This window comes from Macaca nemestrina, chromosome 3, assembly GCF_043159975.1.
Source record: "Macaca nemestrina isolate mMacNem1 chromosome 3, mMacNem.hap1, whole genome shotgun sequence".
Lineage (NCBI taxonomy): Eukaryota > Metazoa > Chordata > Mammalia > Primates > Cercopithecidae > Macaca > Macaca nemestrina.
Window position 1 is genome coordinate 189,687,465 of NC_092127.1, and position 12,368 is coordinate 189,699,832.

Consider the following 12,368-nt stretch of genomic DNA (forward strand, 5'->3'; position numbering starts at 1 on the left):
TGCAATTTGTATGATGTTAGCAATGACTGAGGATTGCCAGAGTCTACCAGCCCCTGGTCGTGGGCATGCCAATGCAGGGGGGCAACGATTCATATTTGGGCCACTGGGGCATTCCAAGATGCTGTTGGTGGGCTTTGTAACTGACTGGGTGGGATAAAAGGTGGCAGCAGGTGGCAGATGACCCTAGGGTTTGCAGCCCGAGAAAGCTAGTCTGGCCCTGGCCCTGGCTCTCCAGCTGTAGACCTGTGCAAGCCACTTGGCCCCTGGAGTGCCAGCCTCCTTCTCTAACAAATGGAGTGAGACGCCACCACACCTGTGAGCACAAAAGGGGGCCATGCGTGCCCTGTGCCCAGAAAGCAGCCCAGCACTCTGTCACGCTCCATGAGCAGCGCACTGGCTGTACCAACGAGAAGGGGGACAGGGCCCAGGGAGATGTCAAGTTCCAAGGAGAAGAACTGGATGAAGATGGATACCAGAGGGGGCAACAACTTGAAGGAGTGGAGAGCCCAGCCACAGTCCCAGTGCTCTGAATAGCATGGCAAATGCATGGCCCAAGTCCCAGCCAGACCTACATTAAGAGACAATCTCTGCTTAACTTACTATAGAAAACTGGGAACATTCACAGAATGAGAAGGAATCGTGTAATAGACCTTCACGCGCCCATCACTCAGATCCAGAGACAAATCGTAAGGCGCTATATGCCGGCCTCTGAGTTACCCTGCTGGCACTTCTCCCACTCCAAATATCACACAATATGGGGCTTCATTCATCTGTCTATCCATTCATTCACTCACTCGGCAAACACTGGCAAAGCTCCTTCTATGGGCCAGACATGGGGGCAGGCCCGGGGAATACAACAGGATCAAAACCAGGCCAGGTCCCTGCCCCAGGGAGCTTGCACCCATCCCCTGGGGGCTGCAGACATTGACCCACAATCGCTAGATCAGTGTCCCTTATTTTAGGAACATAGCTTTTTTGTTTTTTTCCCAAACAGCCCCTGACAAGGATTTTTATTTGTTTTTACAATCAATGAATGCTTTTCAGACCATAAAGAAGGAATCAAAACCAAATTCCAGAGCCCAGCCCGAGGCTCTGCTGGCTCATCCACAACACGGCTTCACCCAGAGCTCCCCCAACCCACAGAGAAAAGCCAGGCACTCCCCACATACTAAGGGCCCCTCCCCGCCCGTGTGTTTTACTCAAATTTACTATAAATGTGAGAAAAATGTGACTGGCACCAGAGTTAATAATGTGATTAGGAAATAATTTAGACATAAGGCAGGGAAGATGCAGGGACATCCTTGTCACCTTACACAGTTTCCGAAGGGGCTTCAAGGGAGGCATCCACCACCACACGTCACCCAGAACGTTCTTGCATTTGGCACCTGTCTTTCTGCGCACTGCATCCCCCAACCCCCATATTCCTCCTTGCTTTTTAATATGCACGGGGAATATGCCTCTCGCTCAAACTCCAGACTCATATGTCAGCTGCGTCCTCCATGGCATTGTGGAATCCTAGTGGGCAGTGACTTACCCCTGACAACATGCCTCCCACAATCTAACCTGAGTCCAGCAGCAGCAGCAGCAGCTCATGCTTCAGTTGCTCAGGCCCCCATCCCAGGAATCCTCTCTCTTCTCACCTGTCATGCCTGCCCTTTCTGGGAGAAACGCTGTTGACTTTACCTTCAACTCAAAATCCAGCCCTCTGACCCCCTCTCTCCTTGGCACCTTCATCTTGGTCCCAGCCACCAATATCTCTGTCTGGAATTATTAAAACCACCAACATCCATGCAGGCTACAAGTGGTCTGCAAGGCCCTGCGGGATCTACCTCCCATCCTGCCCTGGCATCATCTCTCCCTCCTTCTCTTCTCCTCTCCTCCTGCTCTCCAATCCTGCACCCCACACATGCCTGCCACGGGGCCTTTGCACTCCGAGACACTTTCCCCAGAATCCACATGACTCCTTCCCTAGATTCCCTTAGGTCTCTGCACAAATGCAATCATATGAGAAAAGGCTTCCTGGCCACCATGCCCAGGTCCCTCCTGCCTCATCCCCACCCCAGCCTCTTGGGCCTCCTTCTTTATTCCTTTCCATAGCATGTCTCCCACCTGACGTAAGATCTAGCAAGCTATTGTGTTTACTGATGGTCTTCCCCCGACCCCTTGAAATGGAAGCTCCATGAAGGCAGGGGGTTGGCCCTTTTGTTCCCGACTGTATCTCAGGGTGAATGAACTCAAAGCCACACTAGTTTATCTATCCACAAACAGATTTTGTTTTGCACATGACACCCTTTCCATTCATTCACACAGCTGGCATCAGTTGGGCACCATGTGGTTACATGCCCCAGACGAGTCTCACTGGCAGGTACGTGAGGACTACGGGCACCATCGACTTCAATGTCATTTCTCTCCTTGCAGAGGCTGGAGACGATCATCTACTCAAATCTCCCCTCCCGATGGGAAGCCCACCTGACTTCAGGCATCATGGACTCTTCCAACAGGCTCTAGAGAGCAGTGGTAGTGCCACCCCATGGTGACAATGGCACCCACAGGAGTGATGCATCTGCAGCACTCAAGCTCTTCTGCACACACAGGTCATCCCCCTGAGCTCCAGGTTCCACATTTTTCTGAGCAGCTGCTGAGCTGACCTTATTTCTTGCAAACACCGCTAATCGCAAGGCCTCTGGGGATGGGTCTATTTGTTGCTGTAGCCCAGGAAGCATCCTCAAGTCACACACTTTCCAAACATTTAGGACACACTGCTGGGCTGTGACCATCCACGTCAGCGTCAGGGGCCCTCCTGGGGGTAATGACTCAGTGTTCAATTACCTAGGACGATCCATTGTGAAGGCCTCACGGGACTACCAGTTAAAGACTCAACTCTCAAGCCCTAATACAGGACATTAACTACTGATGCTGTCAAAGACCCTGCAGGACTGCTAGTTAAGGACTGAACTCTCAAGCCCTAATACAGGGCATTAACTACCGATGCTGCCGCCTGTGTTTAAAGTAGAGCAGCCTTTGCAAACAGCCTAACTTCAGACGCAGTGGAGCCCCTGACAGTATCATATCATATGGCCCCAGAGACCAAGACTCCACGGAACTACGCTGCTTTGAGGGAAAGAGGAAGCAGCTCTTAGGGCAGAAACCAAACACAAAACGGCAGTCCAATTTGAACCCTGCCACAATGGAGAGGAATCCATGGCCAGGCCCAGCACACACAGAGTTCCTATAGCAGCAAGGGGTTGTCTGGGACCCAACTCCTCAGGTTTTTATGCAGAGTATTTTTAAAAAACATTTTAACTTTTCTTTTCTTTCTTTTTTTTTTTTTGATACAGAGTCTCCTTCTGTCGCCCAGGCTGGAGTGCAGCGGCGCAATCTCAACTTACTACAACTTCCATCTCACAAATTCAAGCAATTCTTCTGCCTCAGCCTCCTGAGTAGCTGGGATTACAGGTGCGTGCCACCACACCTGGCTAATTTGTGTGTATATATATTTGTTTTAAGTAGTGACAAGGTTTCACCATGTTAGCCAGGCTGGTCTCAAACTCTTGACCTCAAGTGATCCGTCTACCTAGGCCTCCAAAGTGCTGGGATTACAGGCATGAGCCACCACTCCCGGCCTTAACTTTTTTGTAACATTTTATAACACTGGGTTAGTTTGTTTCCTTTAGAGAAAAGTTTCGTTGAGTGATTATATTACACAGGAAGCCTGCATGTACTCGATATCTTGATATATTTGTGCCTTTATTAATAAAAAATAGAAAAGATACATTAATGTTTAAAGTGAAAACACAGTGGCCGTCTTCCTTGAAGGCAATGCAACTGGTTTTGCTCTGCATTTTCCACACATGCAGGAAATAATTCACCACCTGCTTCTCAAGGAATGAGGGGAGAACCACCTAGAAAACATTGTTTCCTCTCATGATTGGCACACACTGCACTTTAAAAAAAAATGGCAAACATGAAAGACACCGTTCATTTTTCTGTATCTCCACTCTTCTAAGAGTCTCTGGGTTTTTCCTCACAAGAGATACATTAGAAGCAAAAATGTCCATGATTTGCTCATTCTGAGCCCATCTACTGAGTAAAAAGGTAATTCCTCTAGCCTTCCATGTTCCTTGCAACCAAAGCCTCTTCTTGTGGACTTGTTTTTACAGATGAATCCAGATTCAGATTAAGATTCAGTTTTGGCTGGGCACAGTGGCTCATGCCTGTAATCCCAGCACTTTGGGAGGCTGAGGCAGAAGGATCTCTTGAGCCCAGGAGTTTAAGATCAGCCTGGGTCACACAGTGAGAACCCATCTCTACAAAAAGTTATTTTAAAAGTTAGCTGAGTATGGTGGCTGACGCCTGTAGTCCCAGCTACCTGGGAGGCTGAGGTGGGAAGATTATATGAGCCTGGGAGGTTGGGGCTGCAGTGTGCTGTGACTGTGCCACTGCACTCCAGCCTGGGTGACAGAGCAAGATCCTGTCTCAAAAGAAAAAAAAAAATCAGTTTTGGCAAAATGAATGAAGAGTAAACACGTCTTCTCCATTTACACTCTGAATATACAGAGGAGCTCCTCCTTAGCGGGTCAAACGAACCAGAAGGAAAAAGAGAAGGTACCCCCAAAACAAATAGCCCCTCAACCAGATCCAGCCTCTCTCAACCACCTGTCTTCTCGTCTTCTTTTCATTTTCAACAGAGCTGCCTGTCACAGGCGGGAGCATCAGTCGGTCACAGCCGGGGACCTCCACAGAACCTCAAAAAACAAAACCCCAAGCCAGCTGCCTACCTTCATGCTTATAGGTCATCTCCTGGCAGCCGGAGAAGTACAGGCACACCAGGGCGCAGAGACACAGGAAGAAAGAGAAATACAGCACAAAGAGGACATATTCCATGGTGGCGCGATGCTGCAGACACGCCAGCCCCTGTGTGTGGGCTTAGGCAAAAGCCACCTCGTCGGTATCCATTTTCAGGGCTTCCTCCAGTCCGAGGAAAAAGCACCAATTCTCTCCCCACACACTCCCCTTTCCTCTAACACATCCTCCCTAGTGTCTCCCCGGCTTCCTGTGGATCCGTCTGCTGCAGAGTCCCGAGAACAGGAGTGTGCCAGAAGATGCACCTTCAGTAAAAGGGAAGCCAGCTCCAGGGCACAGCCCCGATGCTGGCCCCACAAACCGTGGGCTGAAGGGAGAGGTTTCCAGGGGCGGGCTGGGGTGCATTCGTCACAGAGGACAGCTTCCGAGCCAGTTTATTCTCTGGGGACCTTCTTCCCAGATCCCATCCTCCCTGAGCCGAGAGCCTGTTGTCAACACCATGGCACAGGCCCTGGGTCCCCAAACAATCACAAGGCCCCCAGGGCAGCACTAGCAATGGCAAAGCCATGAGAGATTCTCCCTCAGGATCAAACCGAGGAGCTGCCCCTGTCCTCATGTGTTTTGGAAATTTCTCTGCTGTCCCTGGACCACCTCATACGCACCCTAGACTCGCCAAATTCATTGGCTTCTCTACCATCCTTTTGTCAGCATTTATTTTACCATTTTTTATAGGCCAAAACAAACCATTATCTAACAGAAAAACTAATTTTTTGAACTAGATCGAAGTCTTCAGATTCCCCTGCCCAGAAGGGGTGTCTCTGAGAGTCTTCCATCTCTCGGAGAAGCGTCACCAGACATGACATCCAAAGCAAAAACTGTCATGCTGGAGAAAAACTGGACAGACTTTACCATGAAAAACTAAAATGTCTGTACTTTGACAGATACCAAAGCAATATTAAAGGGCAATGGGCAATTCATAAAATAAATGCACATAGCGAAGTTCATGTATGTTTCAACTTCAACAGTGCATGATGCTCTAGTCCTTTGGAAGTGACTGTCAGATGAACTGTGTGACTCGATTGTGCTACTCAATCTAGTGCCAACTACCCTTTAAGCCATGTTTCCTAATGAGGCACCATCTGACCAGGCAGTGCAGACCTGAGACAGCTGGGCCTGACCCAGGCAGTGTAGACCTGAGACACCTGGGCCTGGCCTCAGGCAGTGCAGACCTGAGACAGCGGGGGCCTGGAGGGACAGGGCTACAATCTGGAACCTTTGCCTCAAGCCCCTCCCCACGGGGCCTGAAGTCACCTCCTGAAACCAGGCAGGAGGCCAGGTGCCTAAAGGCCCAGCCTCTGCAGCAGCTCCTCCCTGAGTCCAGGACTCACTACCCTGCTCACTCCTGGCGCTGGGGTTTCCTGCCCTGTGTGAACAAATTACCTAGAACCACCATAGGTAATGGCACCTGTCCATTCCCAAGTCTGCAAATGGGAGCCAGATGTCCCCATGGTGTTTGCTACCCTGGACAAAGTACCCAGGCAGCCTCTGTGGCCAGGTCAGCCTCTCGAGCTCTGCTCCACCCACACCAGCTGCGGCTCCTCTGGCAGTGCCTCCAGGACTGGCACAGACGGTGTGTGTGCTTGTCTGCTGAGCTGCCTGGGTGTAGTCCAGGACACAGCTCCTGTCTCGTCATTATCGTCCCAGTGTCCTATCCCCAGGACCCACATCTTCCTGAGTCCTTTACCAAAGGGCCCCCAGCAGGTGGGACATGGAGCAATGCTCAGAGGGACGTCCCATGCTTCTGGCATGGAGCCTGCTATGAAAGAAAAATAAAAACTCTGAATCCCACTTCACTACACCAAAAGGAAAAACTTAAGCTGAAAGCTGAGCCATACAAGAAGCTGCCTTTCCCTTTGTTCCTAAGCAGAGAGCTGCAGAGAAAAGGTTAAGCATCTCCACAGGTAGCAGCTTCATGTTCACCTTATCTTATGTAAAGTGCTGATTTACTGAGCATGAGACAATTACATAATTTGGACTATTCCCCTACCTGCTCCTTTTCTCTCACAACCTGTGGATTCAGTCATGTGACCACACCCTCCCTCTTTCCCCTCCAGCCTGCTTTTCCCCTTTAAATACTGAAGCCCTCAAAATCATCTTTGGAGAAAGGTTCAGATCTGTCTCCAGGGTACATTCTTAATCTTAGCAAAATAAACTTCTAAATTGATTGAGACGTGCCTCAGAGACTTTTTGGTTTACATCAGCCACTCAGCTGGCAAGGCTGGCACAAAGTCCTGCTACCAGTGCCCTCTCTACCTTTGATCAGAGCTGCATGAAATGAATCCTGATGGCTGCTGTGGAGGAGGGACCAGGTGACAGGGTCACTGCTGAGCTGGGGGGAGCAAGCCCTTGCCCCTCCCAGCAAAGGGCCCACAGTTGCACACCAACCGAGGCCAGCCCTGAAGACAGACATGAAGTAGCCACTGGTTTCACACAGTTACTACTATTAGCCCCTCTGAGTGCGAGGCACTGTGCCAGCAGCTTCGAGTAGCTGGATCCCAGGGCACCATCCAGCCTTCATGAGCTCACGGACCAGTGACAGCCGTGGGGAAGGAAGCCTGGGAATAAGGTCAACTGCAAACAACCACGAAGGAAAAAATAGGTAGCTTTGGCAAAACTTGCAAATGAAAAATGCATGCACATGATGAAAAAATGTTTGACTTTGAGAGTCCAAGGCAGGCAGGTCACTTGAGGTCAGGAGTTCGAGACCAGCCTGGCCAATATGGCGAAACTCTGTCTCTACTAAAAATACAAAAATAAAAATAAAAAAATAAAAAATAATTAGCCAGGCCTGGTGGCATGTGCCTGTAACCCCAGCCACTTAGGAGAATTTGGCTGAACCCGGGAAGTATAGGTTGCAGTAAACTCGCCACTGCGCTCCAGCAGGGGCGACAGAGCAAGACTTTGTTTTTGTTTTTTTTTTTCCAAAGATACTTGAGTGTCCCAGGCAGGCAAAGGTACCGCATAATCAGCTGCCAGCACCTGTCCTTCCCTCCACCAGGCAGCAGGCTTGGCCTCAGGCGTGCGGGGATAGGGGTCAAGTTTAGATAGGTCCTACGTGTTTTGATAGGTCCTATCAGAATGGATGCAAGAGTCATTGACAAAAATGACCCACCAGACCTCAGGCATCCCCCAACCCCTGGCAACAGCAGACCCAAGGTCATTCGGGGAGGAGGGGACACGGCCCTGATGCACTGGCTCAAGAAAGGACCTCTCCTTCCCATGGTGCTTTGATGGTTCCCAGTGCACAGCCCTCCATTGAAGAATGGTCACTGCAAAAGACATTGAGATCCCACCTCACTATTATAAATTAGTGGGGGAGGCGGGTGTGGGCATGGCCTGGGAATCTGCATTTTACAGGCTCTCCAAAGGAAAGTTATTGAGCTGTAAGATAAAGGAAGAAGGAGACACTCTGACTTCCTGATCACCTGCTATGCACCAAGCAAAGAACCAGAAGCTTCCTTTGATCCCATGGATGTAATGTTCATTTTACGAATCAAACTGAGGTTCTGAGAGTTTAGGTGACTTGGCCAATCCCATCCAGCTAGTAGCTAGGGTCTGACTCCCTTACTGCTTGGGGCTACGATTTCCCAACCTTATCCAAAATGATCGGTCCTACCTTCAACCAAAGTGTGTGAGTAAACTGCTGATTTTTAGCCATTATGCATATGCTTAGAACTCTAAGATGATATAACTTCTGTGCAAGTTTCAATGGCCTGCAACCCAATTTACTGCCACATGGCCAGAGGTCTAGGTCCTGAGCAAGCCTCGTACCCCAGTCCCCAGGACACGGCCCAAGGAACCACTCAGGAGCCTTCTCCCCCAGCCTCTCCCTTGGGGCTAACATGAGCCCACGCTGAACCAGCAGGCTTCCTGGGAAATGAGATAATTGACACCAATCTTGTCCCTGGAGGAGATCCCAAAAGGGGACCATTGGACAGGCCCAGTAAGACTAAGTCATGGCCCTCAGGGACACAAATGTCCCAGGAAGACAAAGGCTGGCACCCTCTGCTCTGCCCTGACTGCATCTTCTGCAAACTTGAGTGTGGGAGCGGACTGGAGGTGCCCTCCTGCAGGGAGTCCAGGGAGGTTTGCTAGGATCTTTCTTACACAGAGTCAGGAGCTGGAGAGCAGAGATAGGGCTGTCAGATTTCTGGAAAATTCTGGAACCTTCAATGCATTCACCACAGTATTCTGTCAAGCAAAGCCCTGGGCAAAGTGTTACAGCACTTCCATGTGTGAGGGACAGAGAGTGATGGGGGCATTTCAGGGGAAAAGAAACTAGTCTAGTCATCCCGTGGTATCCATGGGGGACTGGTTCTAGAACCTCCCACGAATACTAAAATCCACGGCTGCTCAAGCCCCTGATACCAATTGGTGCAGTACTTGCATATAACCTACGCATATCCTCTTGTACACTTTAACTCATCTCTAGATTATTTATAATATTGTACTTAATACAATGCAGACGCCCTGTGAACCCAGTCATGTGCAGCATAACAGCATCTCAGTCCCCAACAGTATACAACGACGGTCCCATAAGATCATAACGCTGTGTTTTTACTGTACATGTTCTATGTTTAGATACACAAATACCATTGGGTTACAACTGCCTACAGTATTCAGTACAGTAGCAGGCTGCACAGGCTTGCAGCCTAGAAGCCACAGGCTAGACTGAATAGCCTAGATGTGTAGGAGGCTAGACCATCTGGGTTTGTGCAAGTACACTTCATGATGTTTGCACGACAAAGTCGCCTAATGACGCATTTCTCAGAATGTGTCCCTGTTGTTAAGGAATGCAGGACTGTAGTTTTAGACTGTATTTTAGTGAATAATGAAAAGGAAAAACGTCCAGGAGGTGGAGATTGCAGTGAGCCAAGAGCACGCCACTGCACTCCAGCCTGGTCAACAGAGCGACACTCCGTCTCAAAACAAAAAGAAAAGGAAAAAAAGTCTGTATATGTTCAGTGTAGACGCAACCATCCATTTTTTTTTCCTGAATGTTTTCAGTCAGAGGTTGGTTGAATCCATGGATATGAAACCCACAGATACAGAAAGTCAAGTGCACTGAATGCCTGTGGCCTGTGGTAGGGAAGGAAAAGAAGTTTCTTAGGCCTGAAAGGCAACTCTGGATTACAAAACCTGCTCGGGCCCAGATGGATCCAAGTACCAATTCCATCCAGCCCTGCACAATGCCAGGATCATGGGAGATGTAGGAACAATGTAGGAACATGGGAGAAAACTTGGTCCACACTGAAGTCTACACTGAATCTTGAGAAAAAGAAAAAATGCTGGTGGGCCCAGGAAACAGTGAATAGAAAAGACCCTAAACCTACTCAGGAAAGTTTCTACACAGATCCCCAAATTCGGCCCCCTAATGACCCAGGACTATCTTCATTAAAGTGACCACGCATCGCCGTTCTTCTGGGACAATCCAGTGTCATACAAATACATTTTTCCAGTAAAGGCCATTCGCTTATTTAGCCAACAACTATTTAGGGACTGTTTTAGTCAACACCTCCTCTGTGCCAGGCAGTAAACAGCCCACAGTGGGCAGGACAGGCGCAGCCCCTGTCCTTGCCCGTTGTACAGGCAATGTAGCAAATCACGATTCAATTCTAACCCTTTGTGAATTTCTCCTCCCATAAACACATTCAGAAATCAGGAAGAATGGCCAGGTGCAGTTGCTCATGCCTGTAATCCCAGCACTTTGGGAGGCCGAGGCAGGTGGATCACTTGAGGTCTGGAGTTCGAGATCAGCCTGGCCAACAGGGTGAAACCCCGTCTCTACCAAAAATACAAAATTAGCCAGGTGTGGTGACGCATGCCTGTAATCTCAGCTACTTGGGAGGTTGAGGCAGGGGAGTCACTTGAACCCGGGAGGCAGAGGTTGCAGCGAGCCGAGATCATGCCATTACACTGCTGCGTGGGCAACAAGAGTAAAAAGTCTGTCTCAAAAAAAAAAAAAAGAAGAAGAAAGAAAGAAAGAAAAATCAATCAATCAATCAATCAATCAATCAATCAGGAAGATGGGGAGAGAGAAACCTCTGTTTAATTCCAGGCATTCTGACATAGATTTTAAAAATAAAGTATTGGCTCAACAATGGATTTTCAAAACCCCACGTGGAAGCTCTATGGGGTGCGTAATGCCACAGCACATCCCGTTAATGGGACAAACTGCACAATCTTTAGATTTGTGCCTTTTAAACGTATGTCCCATGGTGAAAACAGCTGTTACACACATTCCCAGCAGAGCGGTGCCGAATGGTGCAACTTTTCCGTGAGGCAGTGGGGTGGGGTGGGAGCGATGCTCTCTGGTCAAAGCCTTCTCGCCCTCTGAGCCACATTTCAACTTCAGGGAATCGATGCATAGAAACAATTCTGATTATGGACACAGCTTTCCAGACAAAAGCTGGTTGCTGTGGCGACATTTACAGAAGCAGCAAGTCCAAAGGGAGGGGAAAGGGTAGCTAAATAATGGTGTAGTCACTTAATGACACGTTCAACAGTCAGGGAATAAAATAGAGCTGGGCCAGAAAGAGCTGTCTGCGTCAACAGAAGCACATTTATTGCAGCATCGTTCGTAGTGCCGAGGAGCCGAAAGCAATGTGCCCAACAATCGCAGAACAGTAAACCAGTTTATGGCCCATCTCCTCCACAGATTATGTAGCCATAAAAATTTATGTTTACAATGACAGCTATCACGGGATAAAGGCTGGCAGTCTAATGTTAAATAAAATCCAGGGTGCAAATGTGCATACCGCAGTTCCAGCTGGGGAAATGAATTAAAATAGCAACACCAATGTGCCGGGGAGGCACCGCAGGTGATAGATCACTTTTTTCCCCCCCAGATATTCTATAATGTGGTTCTATGTCTTCTATAAAAGTATATATTTAAATATAGGATGGGCGCAGTGGCTCACGCCTGTAATCTCAGCACTTGGGGAGGCTGAGGCAGGCGGATCACCTGAGGTCGGGAGTTCAAGACCAGCCTGACCAACATGCAGAAACCCCATCTCTACTAAAAATACAAAATTAGCCAGGCATGGTGGCACATCTGTAATCCCAGCTACTTGGGAGGCTGAGGCAGGAGAATCGCTTGAACCCGGGAGGCAGAGGTTGTGGTGAGCCGAGATTGTGCCATTGCACTCCAGCCTAGACAATAAGAGCGAAACTCTATCTCAAAAAAAAAAAATAAGTAAATAAACAAAAAATAAAATAAACAAATAAATAAATATAAACAAGCTCTACTCAAACCACCACCCATTTCTGAGTTTCCAAGGTCGATGTGCAGAGATTTGCCCGTGTTCGACTCGGCTTGATGGGAAAAGCTTGGGACTCGCAGTCTCAGACTTGAGTTTGAAACTCAGCCTTGTCAATTTAATTTTTCTCTGAGTTTTTTCTATATTTTAAATCTGTATGTCTTCTATAGCTGTAAAATTGAAAAAATAATACCAACTACACGAGGTGGCTGTGAGAATTCAATGAGATTGTGTAAATACCCACTC

The 12,368-nt window shown here is 48.7% G+C and overlaps 2 protein-coding genes across 6 annotated transcripts in view; both read right to left on the bottom strand.

The window, feature by feature from the left end:
- On the bottom strand, nucleotides 1-10,829 carry LOC139362460 (uncharacterized). Its single transcript, XM_071093901.1, has one exon. It carries the CDS (start codon nucleotides 4,882-4,884, stop codon nucleotides 4,747-4,749), a length of 138 nt encoding a protein of 45 aa, XP_070950002.1. The 5' UTR covers nucleotides 4,885-10,829; the 3' UTR covers nucleotides 1-4,746.
- The window catches only part of LOC105483914 (janus kinase and microtubule interacting protein 1), a 179,743-nt gene that overhangs the window by 41,411 nt on the left and 125,964 nt on the right, over nucleotides 1-12,368 (bottom strand). The gene's annotated exons all lie outside the window — the stretch shown is intronic.

What these genes read in the sequence shown, in the direction of transcription:
- LOC139362460 (XM_071093901.1), bottom strand. Translation starts at nt 4,884, where the DNA reads ATGGAATATGTCCTCTTTGTGCTGTATTTCTCTTTCTTCCTGTGTCTC.